The 21448-nt window shown below is 32.6% G+C and overlaps 2 protein-coding genes across 5 annotated transcripts; one reads left to right on the plus strand and one right to left on the minus strand.

The window, feature by feature from the left end:
• Nucleotides 1–2068: 2068 nt before the first annotated feature.
• On the plus strand, nt 2069–6722 carry olf186-M (Ki-ras-induced actin-interacting protein-IP3R-interacting domain olf186-M). Of its 4 annotated transcripts, none has more exons than XR_011106729.1 (7): nt 2110–2156; nt 2255–2288; nt 2780–3210; nt 3358–3513; nt 3587–3680; nt 4389–4502; nt 5751–5827. XR_011106729.1 is itself a non-coding variant. In XM_068762426.1 (7 exons), the coding sequence occupies exons 2-7, from the start codon at nt 2273–2275 to the stop codon at nt 5785–5787; spliced, it is 819 nt and encodes a 272-aa protein (XP_068618527.1). In that variant the 5' UTR covers nt 2110–2156; nt 2255–2272; the 3' UTR covers nt 5788–5870. The 4 variants fall into 4 exon arrangements, 3 of the variants coding, with proteins under 3 accessions (XP_068618528.1, XP_068618527.1, XP_068618526.1); XM_068762426.1 differs by having other exon boundaries at nt 4418–4502; nt 5751–5870; XM_068762425.1 differs by lacking the exon at nt 4389–4502 and having other exon boundaries at nt 5751–6722.
• Nucleotides 6723–8549: 1827 nt separating this feature from the next.
• LOC137919526 (sodium/potassium-transporting ATPase subunit alpha-like) lies at nt 8550–20730 on the minus strand. Its single transcript, XM_068762619.1, has 15 exons — nt 20545–20730; nt 20262–20432; nt 19498–19627; nt 18456–18692; nt 18052–18267; nt 16333–16523; nt 15287–15458; nt 15073–15221; nt 13781–13982; nt 12127–12281; nt 10944–11130; nt 10608–10847; nt 9051–9239; nt 8806–8923; nt 8550–8664 (listed from the first exon to the last, which is right to left on the minus strand). The coding sequence occupies exons 1-15, from the start codon at nt 20728–20730 to the stop codon at nt 8550–8552; spliced, it is 2658 nt and encodes an 885-aa protein (XP_068618720.1).
• Between the last annotated feature and the right edge of the window lie 718 nt (nt 20731–21448).

Below are 21448 nucleotides of genomic sequence, written 5' to 3' on the forward strand. Positions count from 1 at the left end.
AGTGATTTGACACTAACTAGTCAAAACGCCAAAACTATGAAAAAAGGGGGGTAATGCTGTTTCTAAAATGTATTAATAACATCTTATTGAAGAATTACAGATCTAAAATGCTTTTAAGTCATGTTTATAAGCTGTTTTCAAGGGACATCGCGAAGTGTCTCAAACTCTGGTTTAATAATTTTTCATCTATTGAGAAGCCACTTTCCAAAAACGCTTTCGTAACATAGACCACTCCCTCCGGTATTGCAGACCCTTAAAAAAACATGTTTTATAATTAGCCGCTCCGTTTAGTGTTTTTAAACTATGAAAGAGCGTTCGTTTCTGTCAAAACATGAGCGGTGCTTAAGTACCTCCAGTGACGCCAAATGTCTATTCGTACATTGTAGTATTGAAATGTTTATATAATAACGCCACCAAGTGGGTTCGATTATATGAGTAGACGAAGAGAGAAATCCAGCTGAAAAGGAATTTGAGATGGGAAGACGTTATTTCTGCGTAACTGTTTACTACCAGCATAAAAGATATCTTTAAGTTCTTGGAAAAGCAAGGATGCGGCATCAACCACCGCTAATACATGGTTAAGACGAAAACTATGTCAAACACCTGCATCGTTCCAACCTAATATCAATCGCAAGCTCAATATATGACCAACTTTAATAAAATGGACAATCGTCGAATCTGCTCGTCTGGGTAGCGTTGCAGAAACTACAAAATATTTTTTTAGTCCAACATCTCCCAATGTATTAACACGAAAGTAAATGTGTGTTATTAGTAATGTCTTATGACGCTATAACGCCTCTCATTACAGGCCTCATTGACAAACTCGCATAATGCATAGAAGGCATGTCTGCTTGCGCCTTAATTCACTTAGCGTAGCTTCGAACGTCCTACTACAAGGTGACAATTCCATATTGAAATAACTTTGTCCAATTTTATACTAAGTCTATAAACGGCACAATTTTTCACAGCTTGTGTTACTTTTTAATGTAAACATTTAGTTTTCTGTTTTTTTTTTTATTTATACAGTGGAAATGAGTTGCCGAAAAGTACATACTCGTCATAGGAGCACTTGGGAGCAACGAGTTAAGCCGCATACAGAAAGAAAGCTGGTAGCCGGCGCCGATCTACTAGCGCTTATCGGAACCAGCCAGCGCGAGTAATCTGCGCTGGTAATAGGCGCCGAGTTTCTATACAAAGCACAACACTAGCGCCGATAATCGCCGAACGTCTTTTCTTTCGAAGCTTGTCGGAACCTGTCGGAGCCATTCGGCCCTTATTGTAAGAAATACTCTCCAGCTCATATCTATACGAATAAATCTCCTCAGACAATAGGAAATAATTATTAAAAGCGAAAATTAAAATATAAACATGATTTTTAAACTATATACAATACAGCAACAAGTTATTATGAAATGTTTTAATAAACTTAAAATTGGCAATGTAAAACTTTAAATCAATATGTCATATTCACAACTTACATTTATTCACTATTTAAAAGTTACTGATCGATTTTTCGGATATTAGTTTTTATTATTTTTTGAAGTTTTTAATAAACGCCAAGGAAGATATTAGAAAACGGCATGTTCCTCATAATATCAAGAAACAATTTACCCTTGATTGGTCAAAGAGCTTTAATTTGTAATAACTACATAAAATCATCGGCAGCGGCGCATCGAAAAGAGGTATTCCATAGAAATATAATTCTTTATATACATCGGGTAAAAAAGGACGTTCTACAATTCTTCACGACTTGTGATTTTTTAAGGTTTGCTTGAACATTGTTGTTATAGTTTTAAATCGGTATAAATATAAGCTAATCTTGATGAATGTACACACTTCTTCTTAGTACTTGAACTACCGACTTTGGGAAGAATCTCGCAAATTATTGGAAGAGGCAGCAACTTAGGTTGTTATTTAATAATATAACTGTTTTGGACTTCTGATAATTTATTTTAAGCTGAACTGTGAACGTTTTGTAAAAAAGAAATAATAATATTATTAGACAAAAAAAAAATTATTACTTGTAATGTATTCTATCTGTCACAAGACTGTCTTTTATACTGTCAATGTCAAGAATGTGTTATAGTTGCATATTCGTCAAAGTAAGAAGTAAATAATACAGTCTAAATTTTATTCCTCGTTCCTTCACTAGGGTGGTAAGTAGACTTTTGGTTATCGAATTTTGGTATATTATGTGTGTTACATGTTTTATTGGTACTGCACGATTGTTTTACCTCTCCTCTCTTGCATGCAGCCTCATCTCATACGAGGAATGGAGCACAAACAAGGTTTGTTTTAGCAAAGACCAAAAAATTTTACCTTTTTAACTCATAATTCTTGATTTTTTCCACTATGTGCTAAATTTTATTGAAGACTAAACATGTTTTAGAACTTATTTTTTATGTTAGTTTCTTTTTAACATTTTTTACATTTTCAACGTTGTAATAAATATCTCTGAAGTTTTAGAAGCAAAGACGAAACATAATAAACTTTTTTAAGCCTTTCATGGCACATACATAAATGTTAATTTGCAATATTAGTTTATTAAATTGTTATCTGAATATGTTATGACATAAATGTTCCACCTAAGCATTTTTTTAGAAATAAATTGTATTATATGTTAATACAAAGAATATATATTAGCAATATATATTAGCTTTGTATTAATATATATAATACAAATTATATATATTAATACCAAGCTATAACTAAAAATTAAAAATATAACATATTATACATCAGAGACAATAAAATTCCATAACATGATTTTAACTTTCAGATACATTTAATGAAACAGTCTCTTCAATATTAGAGAGAAAAGTTCGAGGTTGGCTCTCTGGAGTCATTGAAGACATGAGACGCAGTAGCCCAGTCCAGCAATGGCTAGATTCTCTACCCACCGATACCGATGTTGAAGAAATGCCAGAAGAGCAAACTGTAAAATCACAATCTGATGACAACAAAGCTGAAGAATCAGTAACTGAGAATACTGTTGTTGAAGCAGACAAAGCAAAGTTTAATGAAGATAAAACTTTAGATGTTCCTTCACAAAGAGAAATATGGAAAAGGAAGTCTCTAGAAAGTGGAATGCTTACTAGCACACCAAATAACAGGAGTGCTAAAAAGAAACTACAAAGAGATAACTCAGTGCATTCAGAAGGCTGTTCATCAAGATTTAAACATCCATTGCTGAGAGATCATTCGCTACAGGTTATATAAAACTATGTTTTTCAATTCTCATTTTTTGAAAATATATTTTAAAACATTAAATAAACTTATGTGCTACTACTTAGTTATAATTGCTAACTCTCAGCATTATATTTTATATTGTGGGTAACATGTTTTTATTTACTTTAGTCCGATGCAAGTGGATCGAGCAATAGTTCAGTACTCAATGTTCTTGGTGCCAGAAAGGTTGATGCTGAATCAGTTCTATTGGCATTGGGTTTTGGGCCAAGTGAAAAACAGCAAAAATTGCAAAGAATACCTGACCGATTCCTGGTACCATCAAAGGTAAATGACAAGAGTCTCTTTTTACAATGCTCATTTATTAATTTCATACATAATTGGCCAATGTAATTTACAGTTAAAAGGAATAAGTACGGAACAGTTTATTAAGGATGAACAACTTTCAATGCGTATGCATGATTGTGGCATATTTGGATACAGAGGTCTTACCGGTGAGTTGTCTTTAAATTGCTTTAGAAATATCTATCTTACATACTAACTTAGTTGTTGAGCTTTATTTTTCATCGTGAATTGTAAACTAATGCTATGGCTATGCCAATAAAACATAATTACATGTGATAAGAAGACAAGAGCAAAGATGTTGCTGCATAGGATTTTATTTCATATTAACTTTATCTAGTTTACTTTATTTTAATACAATAATAGTAACTAATCAAGCTGGAACTGTGTTAAAAGTTACAAACTAAGCTTCTTTGGGGTCCTTTTTCTCTATCACTCCATGGATTGGTATTGGTTTAAACAACCTAAGAATTTGATGATCATTCAGTAGATAAAATAAATAAAGTAAGAGATTAAGCTGTCCCAGGAGCCTCGATTTAAACAGATCTAGCCTAATTACCTTCAACTCAGTCACAATTCTAATAAAATTGTCAATGTTAATGGGTAAACAACATTTGTTCAGTCAGTATCTAATATTAAAATGTTCATATGTAAAATTTAAAAAAGTTTCACCTTTCTGTCTTAATATTTATGATACTAACATAAACTTTTGATAAATCATATTTAAAAGTTTTTGTGTATACTGTAAGGAATGGGTTCATTGGTACATAAGTTCATCTATACATCCCATTATCACTGCTGCCAACTCAAGGGCTTTAAAGGGTTATATGTAATTAATTTAACAACCTAATGTATTTTAGAGCTACTAACAAGACTAATAAACTCACAGAACACTGCACACCTGTATGCCGTTTCATGAAACCTGTGCCCACAGGTTTTCAGGGGCCATATCAGATTCCTGATATAGCTATACAGTAAGTAGTAATCATAAGAATTAAATACATTTATATGAATGAATTGATTAGTTGATTGATTATTATAACTATGTATATTTAATATTAACAGTCTATAGTATTGCCTTCAATAATTTGTACTAACATTGCATGAACACTATTTTTTGTGACAATCCATAGATTGTGTATTTCTTATCGCTTTTGATAATTTGTTTTTAATAAAATTCACAGAACTTTGCTTTTTTACTAACATATTCCTTGAAATCACGTTTTTGTTATTGTTTGAATTCATGTAAATGTTCTTTATAGTTACTTCCCTAGTGTGTGGGATCTATTGAGTAATCTGACCTTGCATGTAAGGAAAACATGTAAGCGACTATTTTAAGTATCTCGTCAACAAGTAAATTGAGCACTTCCTGCAAGTTATGTCGAGCTATTTATTGTTTTGGATGTGACTTTTAATATTATTCAAAACTTTAAAATGGAATTGGTTTTACGTAAACAATGTAATTCTAAAAGTCTATTTACTTTACCTCTTAACATTAACTGTAATATATTTTAGCATAACAAATATCCGTCAGTAAGATTTGCATATTGTTATTATTTACACTCTAACAATTCAATTCTAGAAATTAAAACCGCAAACTTTCTCGAAAACAAATATTTTAGAGTAGGTTTTTTTAGTTAACCCTTCCAAAATGTTAAAATATTTTCACAATAATCTGATTATGCTTATCGAGGTATAACCATAGTGGTGCATATAAATAAATTCGACTACAATTCAAATTGCAACCATCAACTTCGACTACAATCCAAATTGCAACCATTTTTCATCAACAAGGATTGACATAGTTGTGTGTAACACAAAAATATCGCGGTTTTGCATGAAATGGACCTTTTACTACGCCAAAATAATAGATGGTAGAAATGATAAACAATGACTTTATCAAGCGTTTCCCTTTAACCGGATAATGCCTTCCACGGCTTCCTGTAAAGGCCTGAACCTTAGTTAACGGTCCTAAGCTAAACGCCTTCAGCGCTCCCGCACTTCAAACCAAACTGCATCTGACAAACGGTATCGGGGCTGTAACAAATAAGCTAAGTAGGTAAGGTTGTGGCGTCACTTTTGCCCCCAGATTGTTGCCACGAAAGTGTTGCCTACGATTGGACGTATCATTTGCCATTTGGTTAATACCTATCCGTCTCTTTACTTCACCGTAGAAATAAGTAACATAATTACTGAAGTAATTGAAAAACAATTAATTACAGGGAATCCGCATGTTCCACCGTCGACAATTGTAGCTAAAATTATGGACTGTATACTACAAGATAATGTTTGTCGAGAGGAAGCCTTAATGAAGACTCGGCATTCCATCGCCGATCTGCGTGGGGTCCCAGCGGTGGATGTACACCTCGCCCGAACCGTACTGAGTAGACAAACAACAAATTAGTAAGCGGCTGTTACTTACACTAGACTCGCATACTTAAATATTTCGTAGTCATCTAGATATTTTAAGATTTTTCTTGTTCAATAATATATATAACACTGTCTAGGAAAATCATTCCTAACCACTTACCTTTTTCATCTATAATAATTATAATTAATTTTTGGGAAATTTATATTAGCAGATGCCCTTATGTACGTACAAAGATAAATTTATTGTTTATTAACATCATGGACCGTTGTATAACTTTAAGTGGTAAGCAGACAAATTTCGCTCAATGAACTAAATGAACTTGAATATCATAGTAATACTTAATTAATTCCTTATATTTTGGAGATTTAGAAAAATTAGCTAGATTTAAAGATTTTGTGTGAGGAAATAGAAGAGATCTTATCTATGTTTATCTTATAGTATTTTTGATTTAGGTATTTTGAAGTTAAAATACAATGGGCTTTGTCTGATGTTATTTGACGCTGGCGGTTATTAGACAAAAGAATGATTAAGAAATTAACAGACACAGTAACAAAACGTCCTATCACCATAAGAATATTTTAAAACTTGTCAATTGTTTCCATAGTTAGAATATTGTTATCATCTGTTAGTGCCAAAACTAAAAAAGACACGAACCCAACTAGTCAAAAAATGAAGTGTTGTTTTAGAAGTATATTGTTTATTTAATTAATTAAGTAATTCATATCAGAAATAGAGAAACAATTATTAAGAGACCTTTTTGTATATTACGTATGTACTTGACAAATTTTTATATAATGTTTAAAAAGTACTTACAATTAATGGCCACAGAGAAATATATCTTAAAACTATTTCTTATTGTTCTACTTTTTACACTAATGATGGTTAATAAATACAATAATATTGGATACCGTTTAAAGTGTTAAGATTATAATTATTATTTTATGGGAAGTTATGTGATACTTATTTTGAAAATGGTATAAATACCTACCTTTTAAAAAAAAAGAGATATTATTGAAACACTTGCCTCAACTTTTAAGACAAAGATAATGGTTATAAATTTATTGTTCTTTAATTTAGTAAATATTTTGTTAATTTAATAAATCAAAGCAAAGTGCAATTTATTATTAGTATACATTTAATTTTAAGACATTAGTTTTGTGAATGAAATATTGATGTTTTATCACGGTTTTTACTTCTACATTTTAAAGTATTTTATTACTGAAAGTCTAGACTTTAGATTAGGAAAGAATCTATCCATATCATATAAATTTTACATTTTAGTGCGGTAGTCAGGGTACTTTGATTAATGCACTTGAACCTAATTTAATTTTTTTGCAAAAGTAAATTTAAATTATCAGATAAAAAATATATTTAATTTTTGTTTTATTGTGTAATAATGAAATGTAATAATAAATGCTTAATGGTATGTTGGCAATATATATTTTTTTGTATAAAGTATGTTTCACAATCAAGAATAACTTTTTTATCACAGTTGCTGCTTCAAGGGGTTAATTAAGTTTATTTGATTAATCTTGACAATCTTATGTATTTTAGAGCTACTAACATACAAAATACTGCACACCTATATGCCGTAAATAAAATATAATAATTATCAAAGTAAAAAGTTTCAAGTTCAAGTTAAAGAATTGCAGCAACATTATATAAGTATTTTGGATCATGTGTGCTTTTTAGTTTAAAGATTATTTTGTGTAAACCTTATTTTGTAAGTCTTCATAAACAGTTTGTCACAAAATGATTAAGAAATAAAGTTATTTTCCAAATAAATAAAAAAATTAAGACCATTGCTTTAAAATATGCTTTGGCTGTTATTAAACCAAATATTCATGTTCTAGTACTGCTGTTTTGTTTATAATACTTAGATTTATAAAATATAAAGTTTTACAGTTTTGTTTTTATTTTTTCAAAAAAGTTTTTAAATTGAAGATCATTGTTTTATTATAATATTTAAGATAATTACTTAATGCCTTTAATAAATAAATTTTAGTTTTGTGTATATGGCAATCTGTGTATATTTGATTTTAAATTCATATAATTCTGTTTTATTCTTCAAATATTTTATATAGAGTAGTTAAAATATTTCTATTTGTATATGCTTAGACAAAGTTAATTAATTTTAGAGTTAATCTCAATCTTGCACACTCAAATGATGTTATATTGTTATTTTCGTTTTATTAATAATTAAAAAAATAAGCGAGAAATAGTTTCCTGTGCCTTATTTCGATAGTTACGTAATAAATATCAAATGTAGAAACAAATTGTAAGAAGCTAAATGTTCATGGAAATATGTTTTGAATTGTGGTGTTACGTTGAATATAAACGATTGCTCATTAATTTAATTGAGAGTTTTGTTAAGAATAATGAGTTTGTGGTTAAAGAGATGAGGGATCATGGCTATGAGAATAATAAATATTTTTTTCAGCCCCAATCATTTTATTGTTTTTATTTGCCTTGATAGCGTAAATCTATTTTCCTAATGAAATGAAACTCGCTAATTTGAAAATATGGATTTTATTTGTGTAAACTTGTAATACATTATTACAAGTAAAGTTTTATGAAATCGGGTCACCCGGTCAGGTCACAGATTAGTACCCCGATTTAGTTTTAGATAATTCTGACTCAAAGTTAAATTTTAATAGTATGTGAGTTTATTGTACCATCCGCCGAAAAGTTGATTTCGAATGCAATATTTTCGGAACTCATCGAAAAAAAGTAGCAGAACAGTGAATGGAAGTGCCAAAAACCACCTGAGGCAAAGTAATCATATTTTAAAAAATATTGATTTTTCACAATTCTCTCTATGCCTTTATTAGTAGAACAAGATTAAAATAAATAATTAAAATACTTAAAATTTTCCCCAATATGTATTTCTTTTTGTTTAAACTTACCATTGAAATCGCAGTGGGTATGTATAAAAGAAATCATTAAGACCTGGGACATAGCAGAGAATACAAGCCAACGTTAATTCAAACGCCAATCCCATATTTAGTGCTTTATTTTTCATGCCTGAAATTAAATTATTAATTTTTAAAATACATAATTGACTTTTAAATAATATTGTATTCAAAATTTATATGTTCTCTATGATAACACTTGACAGTATTTTTACCACAGTTAACATTATGTTCCTTACCGACGTCCAGTATCGAGTTAAATCTAGTTTTGCAAATCACACCGTTCATCATTTGCATTATAACGACTGCGACGAAATAGGTAGTTTGACATGCTCGCTCTAACTCTTTCCTTTCCGCGTAAGTCCACTCTTGCCCTAAGGAATCACGAACGTCGTTTATTGCCTCATTATCCCAACGTTGTCTAATACCTAAAACGAAATGTTAGTTTAATACATGTATGACACTGACCTCATTGACAAGCTCACGGTTGTTCAACGAACTACGGAGAGGGTTGTGCTCGGTCTTTCTTTACAAGATTAAACCAGAAACGACACCCGTAGACAATCGAGAGTTACCGCGTAGCCCAGCGGATTGGCAAATTAAAGTGATGGCAGGCCACATAACACGCAGAACAGATGGTCGGTGCGGCCTTAAGATTTAAAAGATTTAAGAAGATACCAAGGAAGCGTTGCGTAGAACATTCATCCACAAAATGAACTGACGACCTTGATAAGATTGTCGAAAGTCGCTGGCTGCAGGCCGCTTCCAAGTAGTAACCTCTCATACAGCAGCGAGTTAGCTTTTTAGAGGTTTTATTACACTTTTGAAAAATATTTTACAATTCAAATCTTTGTTAGACCTGTCAGTATATTTAACTTATACTTATGTTAAAACCTAACTACACAGTGGTTTTTGTAAGTCCACTTTCATAATTCTCTATTTTTGTGTCACTCAGTCTTACTATATTTTGATAATATATCAGCCCACTATTTAGATGTTACTACATATCTTTTTTTTGTAGTTCTCTATAATGTAAAAGCGTTAAATTCATCTTATCAGTCAACCAAAGTTAAATTATTTAAATTGTTCGTCTGCGCATATTTCGTTTACTGATTCGCTTTTGCACCAGGTCACCTGGCACATTACATTACTCTCTCGACTACGAGTGCACACGCGGTTAACGTCCTGTTTTTGACGTCGTTATTCAATCTTTATATTCGTAACCTAGCTAGATTTTATACCGAACTAAAACGTAATGAACTAAATAATACCATATACCACGACATGGAATCAAAGGCTTAAAATTCTATTATTGAAGTAAGAAACTCAGAAACTGACAGTAAATCAGATGAATGGTATTAAAAAAATTCACTCCTACAACTCATCCAAACACACTAAATATACACTAATATACACTTTTAAAATTATGTAATAAGAGAAATTAAAGAAACGACCTATCTCTGAAAGCTGTGTTCAGAGTGGTATATTATTTTGTCGACAAATATAATGGAAATGTTTTGCTATAAAGTGCGCGTAAGTGCTAGTCACTACCCCAGTATTTGAGTAGTAGGAAAGGGGATGAGATAAGCCATCTGGTCTCAAAAATCACGTGTGTGTCTTGCTCAATAACACCCTACCCTACCCACTCATGTACCTGAGACAGAAATAAGCACTTCCGCACGCACTATAATATACACGTCCTTAATTCATATATTTTTTAAATTACAAGATTTTAAAACTTTATCTAAATCAACTAGGTAATATAAAACTATTAAATTCAAAAAAATTCTTCATACCAAACAATTCAGAAGGGTAGAAACCATGTTCTGCCATAACAGTAAAATAGGCGAACATGCCAGCAGCGAATTCCATGAGACCAAGATGGCCGTACACGAGGGTTAACATGCGTGACGAGACTAATGGATCCGACTGTCTCGGTGGCCTGACCATTACGTCTGCCTCTGCTTTCTCGAAGGATAAAGTGACCGCAGGCCACATGTCGGTGCCCAGATCGATGCATAATATTGTCATAACACCTACAAAGAATTCAGCATTTAGTTTATTCTTTATAGTTCAAAGATCTTTTTAAAATTTTTTAAAGTTTAAAAGGACATGTTTCTATTTCAACGTACCCAATGGTAATGGTATAGAAAACAAGATAAACATTAAAACTGGCAATATTTCAGGCACGTTTGATATAAGAATGTAGCACACGGACTTTTTCAAGTTGTCAAATATTTTCCGACCCTCTTCAATTCCTGTTACAATCGTAGCGAAATTGTCGTCCATTAGAATGATATCCGCCGTTTGTTTGGAAACCTATAAAATAATTCATGTACTACGCATTAGGAATAAAAAAATTCGTACTGGCCACATAGCACTGTTCGTTTTTTGATCTTAGTAAAAAAAAAATAAAACTTGACTTTTCTTCAAGGCCTTTATAAAAACTTCGAATAGCGGTTACCCTTTGGTTGCAGATTTGTGATCATAAGTTAACGTGGGTTCGGTTCGATCTCCTAAAAACTGCTCACGTTAGGTATACTGAGTTTTTTAGGCTCTTCTGAATAGATCAAGACGCGTTTGAAACACTCGTGGCTTTAGATTGAAGTTGCTGTAACTTCAACACCTTATATCGGCCAATTGTTAACCCGAAAGTCACGACCGACGACACACTTTAAGCAAAGAGGGTATAATTGTCTTGTTGACAGGCGACGGACTTCGAGTAACGCCCCTAAATCGTACCAAAAACACGAATGGTTGTTATTACTTCCATAGATGTATAAAAAGCTTTGTAACTTTGTCAAACATTGCAAGCATTCTCTTTTTCATTTGAGTAAGGAGTAGAGAGCTTCATCAATAAGGAGACTTATTCCTGAAGCTCTCTACTCCTGATTCAAGTAACTAAGAAAATGGGCTCTTCTGGCATTCTTCTCATGACGTGCACAAGTGGTTACCGGAACGGTTAAAAAAAGAAATATAAAGCTTTCACAATATAAAATGCTTTCACTTCTCTCTGATCTCAAGTAGTGAATTAAGTATTTAATAGTGAAAACTTTGTAAGACATACAAAGTGATAGTAATCTGGTATAAACTGCAGCATTAGACAAATTCTAACAAAAACCATCAGAGTTTTGGTTGTGCATATCGGAAAAATACTGAGTTTTAATTAATAATATATAAAGTATTAGTACAATGTTGATATATGTTATAAAGAACCAAACTATATATATACTAAATAATTAAAACAATGACAGATGTTGCCGCAAGGTGATTGTTTTTTTTATAGTAAACTCGGTAACATATAAGATGAAGCACCTGTGAACCTGTAATACCCATTGAAATGCCAATATCTGCTCGTCTTAGGGCAGGAGCATCGTTCACGCCATCACCAGTAACTGCCACTACGCTACCGTGTCTCTGGCATGCCTCTACTATCTGAAGTTTCTGCGTTGGTGATGTTCGAGCAAATACTAAATAAGACAATTAAAAATATGGTTAAGAGATTCTAATACTATGTGTAAGAAAAATGAACATTTTCAAGTGGTTTTAATTTAAATTTACAACTGAAGCAATTAATGTTTCAATTAGGCCATTGAATATATTTCATATATACTTGTTTACGAAACATCCGTCACGATTTAATTACTGATTTTTTAAACGTCTTTACTTTCCGCGTATGTAGCGTATCACGCTTCGTATCGTTGGCCACGGCAACTATACTTTAAAGGTACTGCCATCGTGTTGGGATCGAAAATGTAAATTATAAATATTCTCTGTATAAATATAAAAATACGCATCCTCTACCACTCTAAGTTATCATCTTTCTCGCCATAAAGTAGGAATGAATACGTGCTCGGGGGGTAAGTCACCTCCAACTGCTAATCAAGTACATCGGTGACCTTCGTCTCATAGAAACAAACAGACAGCTCGGGGGTAACTTACCACCCGCTAATCGCGTATAAGTCTGTGAACGGAGCGTGAACAAGACTGTGGTCCACATTGTAGCCCACTGTCCCTCGTTCGGAGGATTTCGGTACGATTTTGAAAACAGGTTGTGTAAAAAAAAAGTGAGAACACCATCGCCTCATCAATAGACCAAAAACCCGATTGGTCAGTGTTCCTTGATTATTGAAAAAAATAGCAAAACATGTAATAAATGTAAACAAAACTAATACAGGTAGTAAATAAAAGAAAACCTATGTAATCTGTGATTAAATATAAAATAAAAGATAAGATGAAGTAAAAATAATGTGATAACCAAAAGCTGAGGTAGTAGGGAACGAGGCGAAAAAAGTGAGGCGATGAATGAACGGTAGAAAGTAAGAAAAAGAAAGATAGAAATTGTGGAACGTAAGTAGAAGAAAGATAGATCATGTGGAGTATGACAGAAGGGCATGGAAATAAAAAAGAAAAGAAAGTGAATCATTAAAAGATAAAAACGTCCCTGTCCCACAAATAAGATAGGGGAACGAATTAAAAAAAATCACGTATAAGTATGTAACTGTCACTCTAGAAGCTACAGGCGCAGTCGTACCCGCAAGTCCCGATCGACGGCACCTTTGAGTCAAGGGAATACAATCGTTTGGTTTGTATTGCGACTCACTATCAATAATTTCGAGTAACGCCCAAAGTATTCTACTACTAAAGTACACCGTGTTCACGAATAACCACTAGCCATTCACATGCGGCGCAACTATGAGAACCCCTCATGAAATTATTCCCGCAAGTGTATAATTAACCATGTAATTTTGTCAATATTAGGATACTGTAAAAGCATTCCACCTGAAAAGGCCATCAATCATGTTCGAATGTTGTATAAGCCTCAATTCTGAAATATTAAAAACTTTCAATGTTAATAATAAAACCTAAAATTCCTTCCTCCTTCTAAAAATGTTAATAATATTTTTTGAAGAAATGCTATTTAAGCTGTTGTATTTAAATTGAAATGTTATTCAAATTCTATTTTCACCTATCTCATAATGCTTCTCCAGAGTTAAATAGAGCAGATCGGCTGTCATATTCCTTAAGTCATTGCCTGTAACCACGTGACATGACGTGGTGGTACCGATTCCCACTTCTAGTGCCACAGCTCGCGCCGTAGCCGGATGGTCACCAGTTACCATTATTACGCGAACTCCTGCTTCTCGTACTCGTTTAATTGCATTTTTTACCTGTCGTAACAACAAGCACGTACATTTCTGAAGTACTACGAAAATATATGTATTTTGAAAAAAAAAGTGTTATAGGAACGGTAATAATTAAGAGAATTAAGAAAAAAATAAGGCGACTAACTATCTTATCTTAACACGTATGCTTTGCGACCTATAATATATAACTTAGGCTAAGTTATCTCTTTTTTGGTACCAAGCCAAAATCAGGCCAAAATCCCAATAAATTTTTTTTATTAATTGAGATTTACATTCTTAAGTATATAAAGTGCAGATATTTAAACATAAATTAAATTAGTGGCATTTGCCGTCTAGTTTCAGCGATATAGCAAAAGGTCCAAAACCTAAATGTTTCATAAGAATTGAGAACCACGCCGTAATGTTGGGCAACGGGGCCAAGCGGCTCACCTCTATGTACGTTTTGTTAAGTAGTACGTGAAGCTTATGGCAATCGTTTTCGGTGAACCTTATACCGCAGCTCACAGCAACAAAAGGGGAGATTGTTTACACGATTCAGTGAGAGATGATGCACCGGTGTGTCGGTAGGCCTAAATGGTAATATTCGATTTTTCACGTAGCCTTTAACTTGATAAGTTCCTATTTCTTGAGGATTCTGAGATCGATTCTATACTTGGCAAAATGTGTTACATTTCTTTCGTAATAATTCGTGTTACAAAGTTTCAGCCCGTAGAGGCGTGTGCCTTTCAGTGTTGAAAGGCATAGACCTTTCCCAAAGAAATCTATGGGGAGATATAATCGCCACGCTTGGCAGACGGGCCGGCGATCTTGTGAGGTATTATGGTACGTGTAGGACGTTGCTGCTCATTCTCTAAAAACTTGTTTGTTAGCAGTGGTATAAAATTGCATCTCAGAAAGTAATAAATATAATTAATGCACAAACTTTATTTGTGACTAAAGTGTTTATTTTGGACAAATCTCTTTTCCAGCATGCAATGCTACAAGAGATTTATATTAAAAGAGTAGGCATTTTTTACCTCTCACAATAAAGAAGTTTAAGTAAAATAATAAAACTGAGGTAATTAATATTGAACAATTCTTTTGTTATTTTTTTAAGACGATTATTTTTTAATACCTCTTCCCGTGGTGGGTCTTTTAATCCTATTATACCGATTAAGCGCAGACCTTCTAATGGGAAATTGATTTCTTCCGTATCAAATTCGTAATCTATAGGATATTCCGTAGGATCCAGTGCCAAATCTGCGAATGCTAATATTCTTTCACCTTAAAAAATTATCAATTTTATTATCTGATTAAAATTATGCATCGGCATAAGTCTTATTATTCACCTGTGTTTGCTAGATCTTCAGTGGCCTTATTTGCAGCTTCTTTTATCTCCTTGGACATGTTTACGTTATTATTCTCCGAAGCAACTGTTTTACATCGCGACATGATGCACTCCGGGGCACCTTTCATTACAACAAAATGTTTTTTTGTCTTTTTATCAAAATGTACGCTGGCCTAAAAATTAGTAAGATAGACTGAGTTTACACAATTTGAAATAGTAAATAGATATATTTATAAAAATTCCTACAAAACGTTGAATCTCCCATTAAATAAAGATTAAATAAATAAACTAGCTAAGCTAGAGTTAGCCCAGAAGACTAGGACTTGCGGTCGTAAGTCGCGGGTTCGATTCCTGGGATACAAACTTATATAATTCACATTTATGCCTTAACTATATAGCATTGGCACTGCTCACAAACAACTTTTCAGAGGATGGGCAACAGCGTCCACAGTGCTATCGCCAACCCACCTGCCAATCGTGGCGATTATGGTATATCCACCACTAAACCTTTGGGAAATGCCTCTGTCTTTCAGTAGGCGTCTACGGACAGAAACTACCTAATAAATATGGAGAATCTTTCTGTCATCAAGAGCATGTCATCGAGTAGCATTCCCACTATTACAAACAGGACTCTATAGTTGCCTATATATTACACAAATGTCGCACAACTTTTAACCCGCGGGCCTAGACCGATAGTATGCTTTAAGCTAATACTTTTTTAAAAACCTTGTTGTTTCAACTCGACTTCAAGAAAGCAGCTGCACGTCGACGCATTGACAAACGTCACCACGCTACTGACGGAACTCTCTTAGTCACGCGGTTTTTGTCAAACAACACAGTTTCAGGGCGGTGTACTTTGTTGCACGACTACCACTGCACGTGCGGAAGTGGCTAAATATTGGTCCTTTTCTTACTTAGGATGGACTTCCGTAAAATAACGCCTGATTCCATTAAATATTAAAGAGTCTTAAAATTTATGAGAAATCTTAGTACATGGTATATATATTATTAATAATCGTGCCGATGTTCAAGAAAAATATTGCATACTTGGTATTTATTAGTAGAATTGAATGGAATTTCAAATATTTTTGGAAAATTACGCCTTATTGATATCGGATCATTATACGTGTAGAGGAAATTTAAAATAGCCGTTTCGGATGCGTCGCCGTGTATTTCACCGTTTTCTTCAATCGTTGCAGTGCTACATAAGGCGCCACATATTTTCAGGGCGGTTATCGCTAAAAACAGACGATTAAAGATGTTTTCACTTTACATACATACATTGACTGCTACAGAAGTTAAGGAATTTGTTAATCTATCGGAATAATTATGGGGGCACGTTGAAACCCGCACTGTCACTAAAAAAAAATCATTTCAAAACATTCAAAAATTGTAATAAAATCATTAAGAAACAAAAAAAAAACAATTTTGATTTAAAACAAAATTCAGAATTTTCAATAGGTGTAAATTATGTAATTGATTTTTTTCAAAAGGTATTATGTTTTTTAACGATTAAAAATTATTTACTTCGAAGAGTACTTTTTCTTAAAAACAGAGGAAATGGTACACAAAAATTACAAATTTACATTTTTCCAACATGGGCGTGCTCCCAAAAAGAAGTGATAAAAATGGAGTGTGAATAATATATAAATACATACTATATATTGCGGACATACAAATTTAGGATTTGTATATTTAAGTTATGTCAATAATGGTTTATCTAATATATATTAAATAAGTGTATGTATTCAAATCTCAATAATAAAACTTAATTGTTATATACACTAAAAATGTACATCTATATAGAAACTTTAAGGAAACTTTTAAAATTATGAATAAATACTTAGGAAGTCACGTTATATATATAATGTTATATAAATAATATTTAAACATATTCTACGAAACTAATCCAAATAAAATACTTTATGTACCTTGGTTGTTTCCTAAAAGCCCTGCAATGCAAGAATAATATATTTATGTATATATATGTGTATATGCATATATATATTCGGTTTATATATATGGTGACGGTTATATGCTACCAAAACCGCTGTACCGCGCCTTGGGGTCCCGCGCAATGAGACAAGGGAGCACCCGCTGCTCAATTCTATCAGTCTGCAGTTAATGAATAGCGGCTTCCGTAATAATTAATACCTTTAATTCTTTATTGAATACATTATTACAGAGCAAAGCTTATTTACACTTACACTTTGAAGATAAACCCTAGTGTATTTACTACCTGAACACAATAACTATTACACGTTATCTCTTGGATACAAAAATTGTCCATCTTCATTAGCTGCGAAAATATAGTGAAGTAGCACTTTTGTTAACAACTCAAAAAATACACTAGTATCGTGCACGTATATACCTTCTGCACTGAAAGACTATAATTTGCAACATCTTTATTGATATTGTTATCTACATAGAATTATTTACAGCGACTATCTATGTAAGTCACGAAGAGCCCAATTTAATGGAAACTAGAATCAGATTGATCTTGCCTATAATGGCATCCCTCAAACTACCAGGCTTTTAATTGCAAATCGCTTTTGCAAGCCTGGTAGCTCAGAACATCTAAGAGCCCGCAACAAACACAAGTTTTTTTTAAGTCACTTTCATAATGTCCCACAGTAATAGATCAATTCATTCCCAAATTTAACAAGTTTTAGATTAGTGAACTTCTTAAATTTATTACTCCATAATTCAGATACATTACATGAAAGAATATTGTAATATTATACTATCGCTAATAATTATATTTACTTTCAAATTGCGGGTCCAGAATAGAGTAACAACGGTTCCAAGTCCAAATATTACATACACACATTTTGTTTTTCGTGAGTGTGCCGGTTTTGTCTGAACAAATTGTAGTGACTGCTCCTAAAGCTTCAATAGCTTCTAGATTCTTAACTAGACAATTTTTCTTAACCATATGTTGGGCAGTTAACGTCAATGAAGCTGTTACAGTTGGCTGCAATCCTGATTAAATTCAGAAACAAAATTGATTTTATTTATTATTAAAAATTAGTATTCTGATAAAATTTTGTTTATTATTTTTAATAGATAATGTAATATTTTGACAAAGAATTCATTTAAATTAAAATAAGAATGGCGATTTTTTTACTCTGTTTCGATAACGATTTACTAAAGTATCAATTACAACTTACCCTCTGGAATGTTAGCAACTATAATTCCTATCACGAAAATCGTAGTTTGTATAAAGGGATATCCAAGCATAATCGAAGACGTTGCTATGAAAATTCCTAGTACGATAGCCCATATTGATACATAACGCATGAAGCGACTAATTTCTCGAGACAGAGGTGAAGGCGCAGGCTGAAGTCGGGCTGCCAATCCGGCTACCCTACCAAGAGCTGTTAAGTCACCGCAACACAACACAACGCCTGCAATTATTTTTTCATCAAAATTAAACGTTCTCCCATGTTACCTTTTTCTATAAATATAAAAGAAAAGCGATTTTGGTTATACTGATAAAATATCATAATCTCTCTTTAAATTTTTTGTCTCTGATTTTAGGATTAAAACAGACGAGACTAACTTGCCTGTTTCATATTGTACTAAATCAATGTTATTATTAATCGTAAATAAGCGTCGGAGAATACTTTTTATTTGTACTTCTGAAGTCGTTCCAACATGATATTATCATTACGATTTATACACAGGATGGCCAGTTTTAAGTGTAAATGTAGTAGTAAATTAATATATGGTACACCTTATTAAAAACCAATGATCTCATAAATAGTAAATAAAGTAATGATAATACAGTAATGAAAACCGTTTACGAAATTTGGATTACGTCATGTTATAATTAATTATTGTTTACTGTTTGTCCCTGTAGGCTTTGGACTGTCAGATGTTATAGGCTCGTCACATTTCATTAGAAAAAAAAATGTAACATATTTCAGAGTCATCACTTTGTACAAATATATGGAAATAGGTGTAGCAAAAGATTTAAAATTGTTTCTGACGAATGAGCTATACATACCTTTACACCTGTAACTAATTACGATGGATTTATATCCTGCAGTATGATTATTAGCAGTTTGACGTTATGAAACGCCGTTGTAGTCCTAGCCTAGATGGACTCTTAAAGAGATTACCCACTGGTAATTTGTTATTTAAATAAATTTGTCATTCTAAAGTCATGATTACATGATGGCGTTCGTTAGTTAATAAGTTTTTGTTTACCAATTGCCCATCCTTCGACGCATTGTGCCGAAAAGAATGCTACGTTCTGTGACTCCAAAATATTGGGTGTACCATCTGTGTTTGAACGCATAACAGCTACGCATTCTCCAGTCAACGACGAATTATCAACCTTAAATAGTTAATGTACTTAATAATTTTTTATTTCTATTTTAAGCATTCAGAAATAAAAATAAATTAAAAGGTAAGGGAGTTTACAAAAGCAAAAGTAAAGAGGTAAGTTGCTAGAGTTGATATTTTCCGGTTTCGCTAAATATTTGCTAACATTTTGTTAAGTAAGCAAAACAAAAAAGAGTAGAAAATTCCTTTTTAAAATGTCCAAATTTTATCTTTTAACAGGATACACCTAAAATATATATATATATATATATATATATATATATATATATATATATAAAATCCGCAACGTTACCTGTTGCGGATTTTTTAATACAGTTCCATAAAAGATAGGATATCATTTCATTAACAGTACTAATTATATATTAATTTTCGATTTAAAAAAAAACTTTTATTTAAGTATTGCCTATTAAGTTCTTTTTAGCGAGGGGTCTGATGATTAAAGCTTGTGACTCCTCTGTTGCTGTTCATAGAAGACTATGATTGTATCACCCAGATCCGCAGGCGACCCGCGGGAACAGGTTATTTAAAAGAAAGGTGTGCCACTTATACAGAACATCTAACTTGTATTTAAATTAGGTGTAAATATGTTAGCTGGAAAAATGCAATGAAATTACTATTCACTTTACTTTGAATCCTTTGCTTTCTATAATTCGTATATCTGCGGGAATTACGTCACCAGCCTTCACGTGCACAACATCACCTTTGACTAAACTAATAACCGGCATTCTCGTGTTCCATACTCCATCCCGAATACATTTTGTATACATAGGAATCATATTATTAAATGTCTTTAATATCTGGAAAATGACAAGTCACCACGAAAAAAAAATTAGCGCAAACAAAATCATTCATTTGTATTTTATTTTTAAATTACACGTTTGAAAAAACGAATATATAAATAAACGTTACCTTTGAACTTTTAAAGCTTTGTAAAAAGCTAAAGAGACCGCAGATTACGTCCACTGCTACGAGCACGCAGCCTAAATATAGATTGTCCGTACTGGGGCGGGCCTTCATGGATGATTCAATAATATACGCAAGGAGACAAAGCAATGCGCCGAGCCAAATTAATATCGAGAAACCTTTCAACAACATGAAATCGATATGAAAACTGTTTTCTTTTTGTTAATTTTTGGGTCGTACGATGTCCACTGCTGGACGAAGGCCTCCCCTATAGGTTACCAAAAGAAACGTGAAAAGCGACGTGCATTTATCCACCTTATGGGAGGAAGTCCTGCGTTGCGACTGCCAGTTTGTGGTTTACACTCCAAAACCTTAAGGTTCCAGATAACATCTATTCTGCACGCTATTCGGCTACCCATTTCCTTAATTTCAACTTTCCAATCTGTTGAGCTATGTCGTAGTACGTCGTACTTTACAGATCTCATTTCTTTTTTGAATTCCTTTTTTTAGTCCTTTCAATGGCTCGTTGAATCACAGTTCATGCGTAATAATCATTAATTCGTCAAAGAACGTAAAAGACAAGTATATATTTAATTCCTGTTCTAAAATTTTGAACATTGAATTTTAAAATTAATTATATAATTAAATTTATTGATGTTTAAAAGCTATTTTCAGTGATTTGATTAATTAATAATAAAAATCAATATCGTTTCAGTGTTACCTGTAAATAGACATTTTAATAACATTTTGGGCCATTGAAATTGCGACGTTGGCGTAAGAGTGTTTGAACCATAATATTCCAGTAATTCCATTGCCGCAGCATTCGTCAGACCTTTGACAGGATCCGTTCCAAAACGAATGTAAAGATCTTCTAAAAAACATTTATAGAATTAATTTATTTCACGACATA

The sequence above is a fragment of the Battus philenor genome, unplaced genomic scaffold (genome assembly GCF_028537555.1).
Source record: "Battus philenor isolate CCGP_79_NKW_IND1 unplaced genomic scaffold, ilBatPhil1.0.hap1 SCAF_16, whole genome shotgun sequence".
Lineage (NCBI taxonomy): Eukaryota > Metazoa > Arthropoda > Insecta > Lepidoptera > Papilionidae > Battus > Battus philenor.

Excerpts from the sequence above, each read along its gene's own strand:
- olf186-M (XM_068762425.1), top strand. Across the intron at positions 3,211-3,357 it reads TGAGAGATCATTCGCTACAG|TCCGATGCAAGTGGATCGAG; the intron begins GTTATATAAAAC and ends TATTTACTTTAG. Across the intron at positions 3,514-3,586 it reads GATTCCTGGTACCATCAAAG|TTAAAAGGAATAAGTACGGA; the intron begins GTAAATGACAAG and ends TGTAATTTACAG.
- LOC137919526 (XM_068762619.1), bottom strand. The coding sequence starts at position 20,730 with ATGTTGTTGAAAGGTTTCTCGATATTAATTTGGCTCGGCGCATTGCTT. Across the intron at positions 18,693-19,497 it reads CGTCGAAGGATGGGCAATTG|GCGTTGTGTTGTGTTGCGGT; the intron begins GTAAACAAAAAC and ends AAATAATTGCAG. Across the intron at positions 8,924-9,050 it reads TAACTCGATACTGGACGTCG|GCATGAAAAATAAAGCACTA; the intron begins GTAAGGAACATA and ends ATTTAATTTCAG.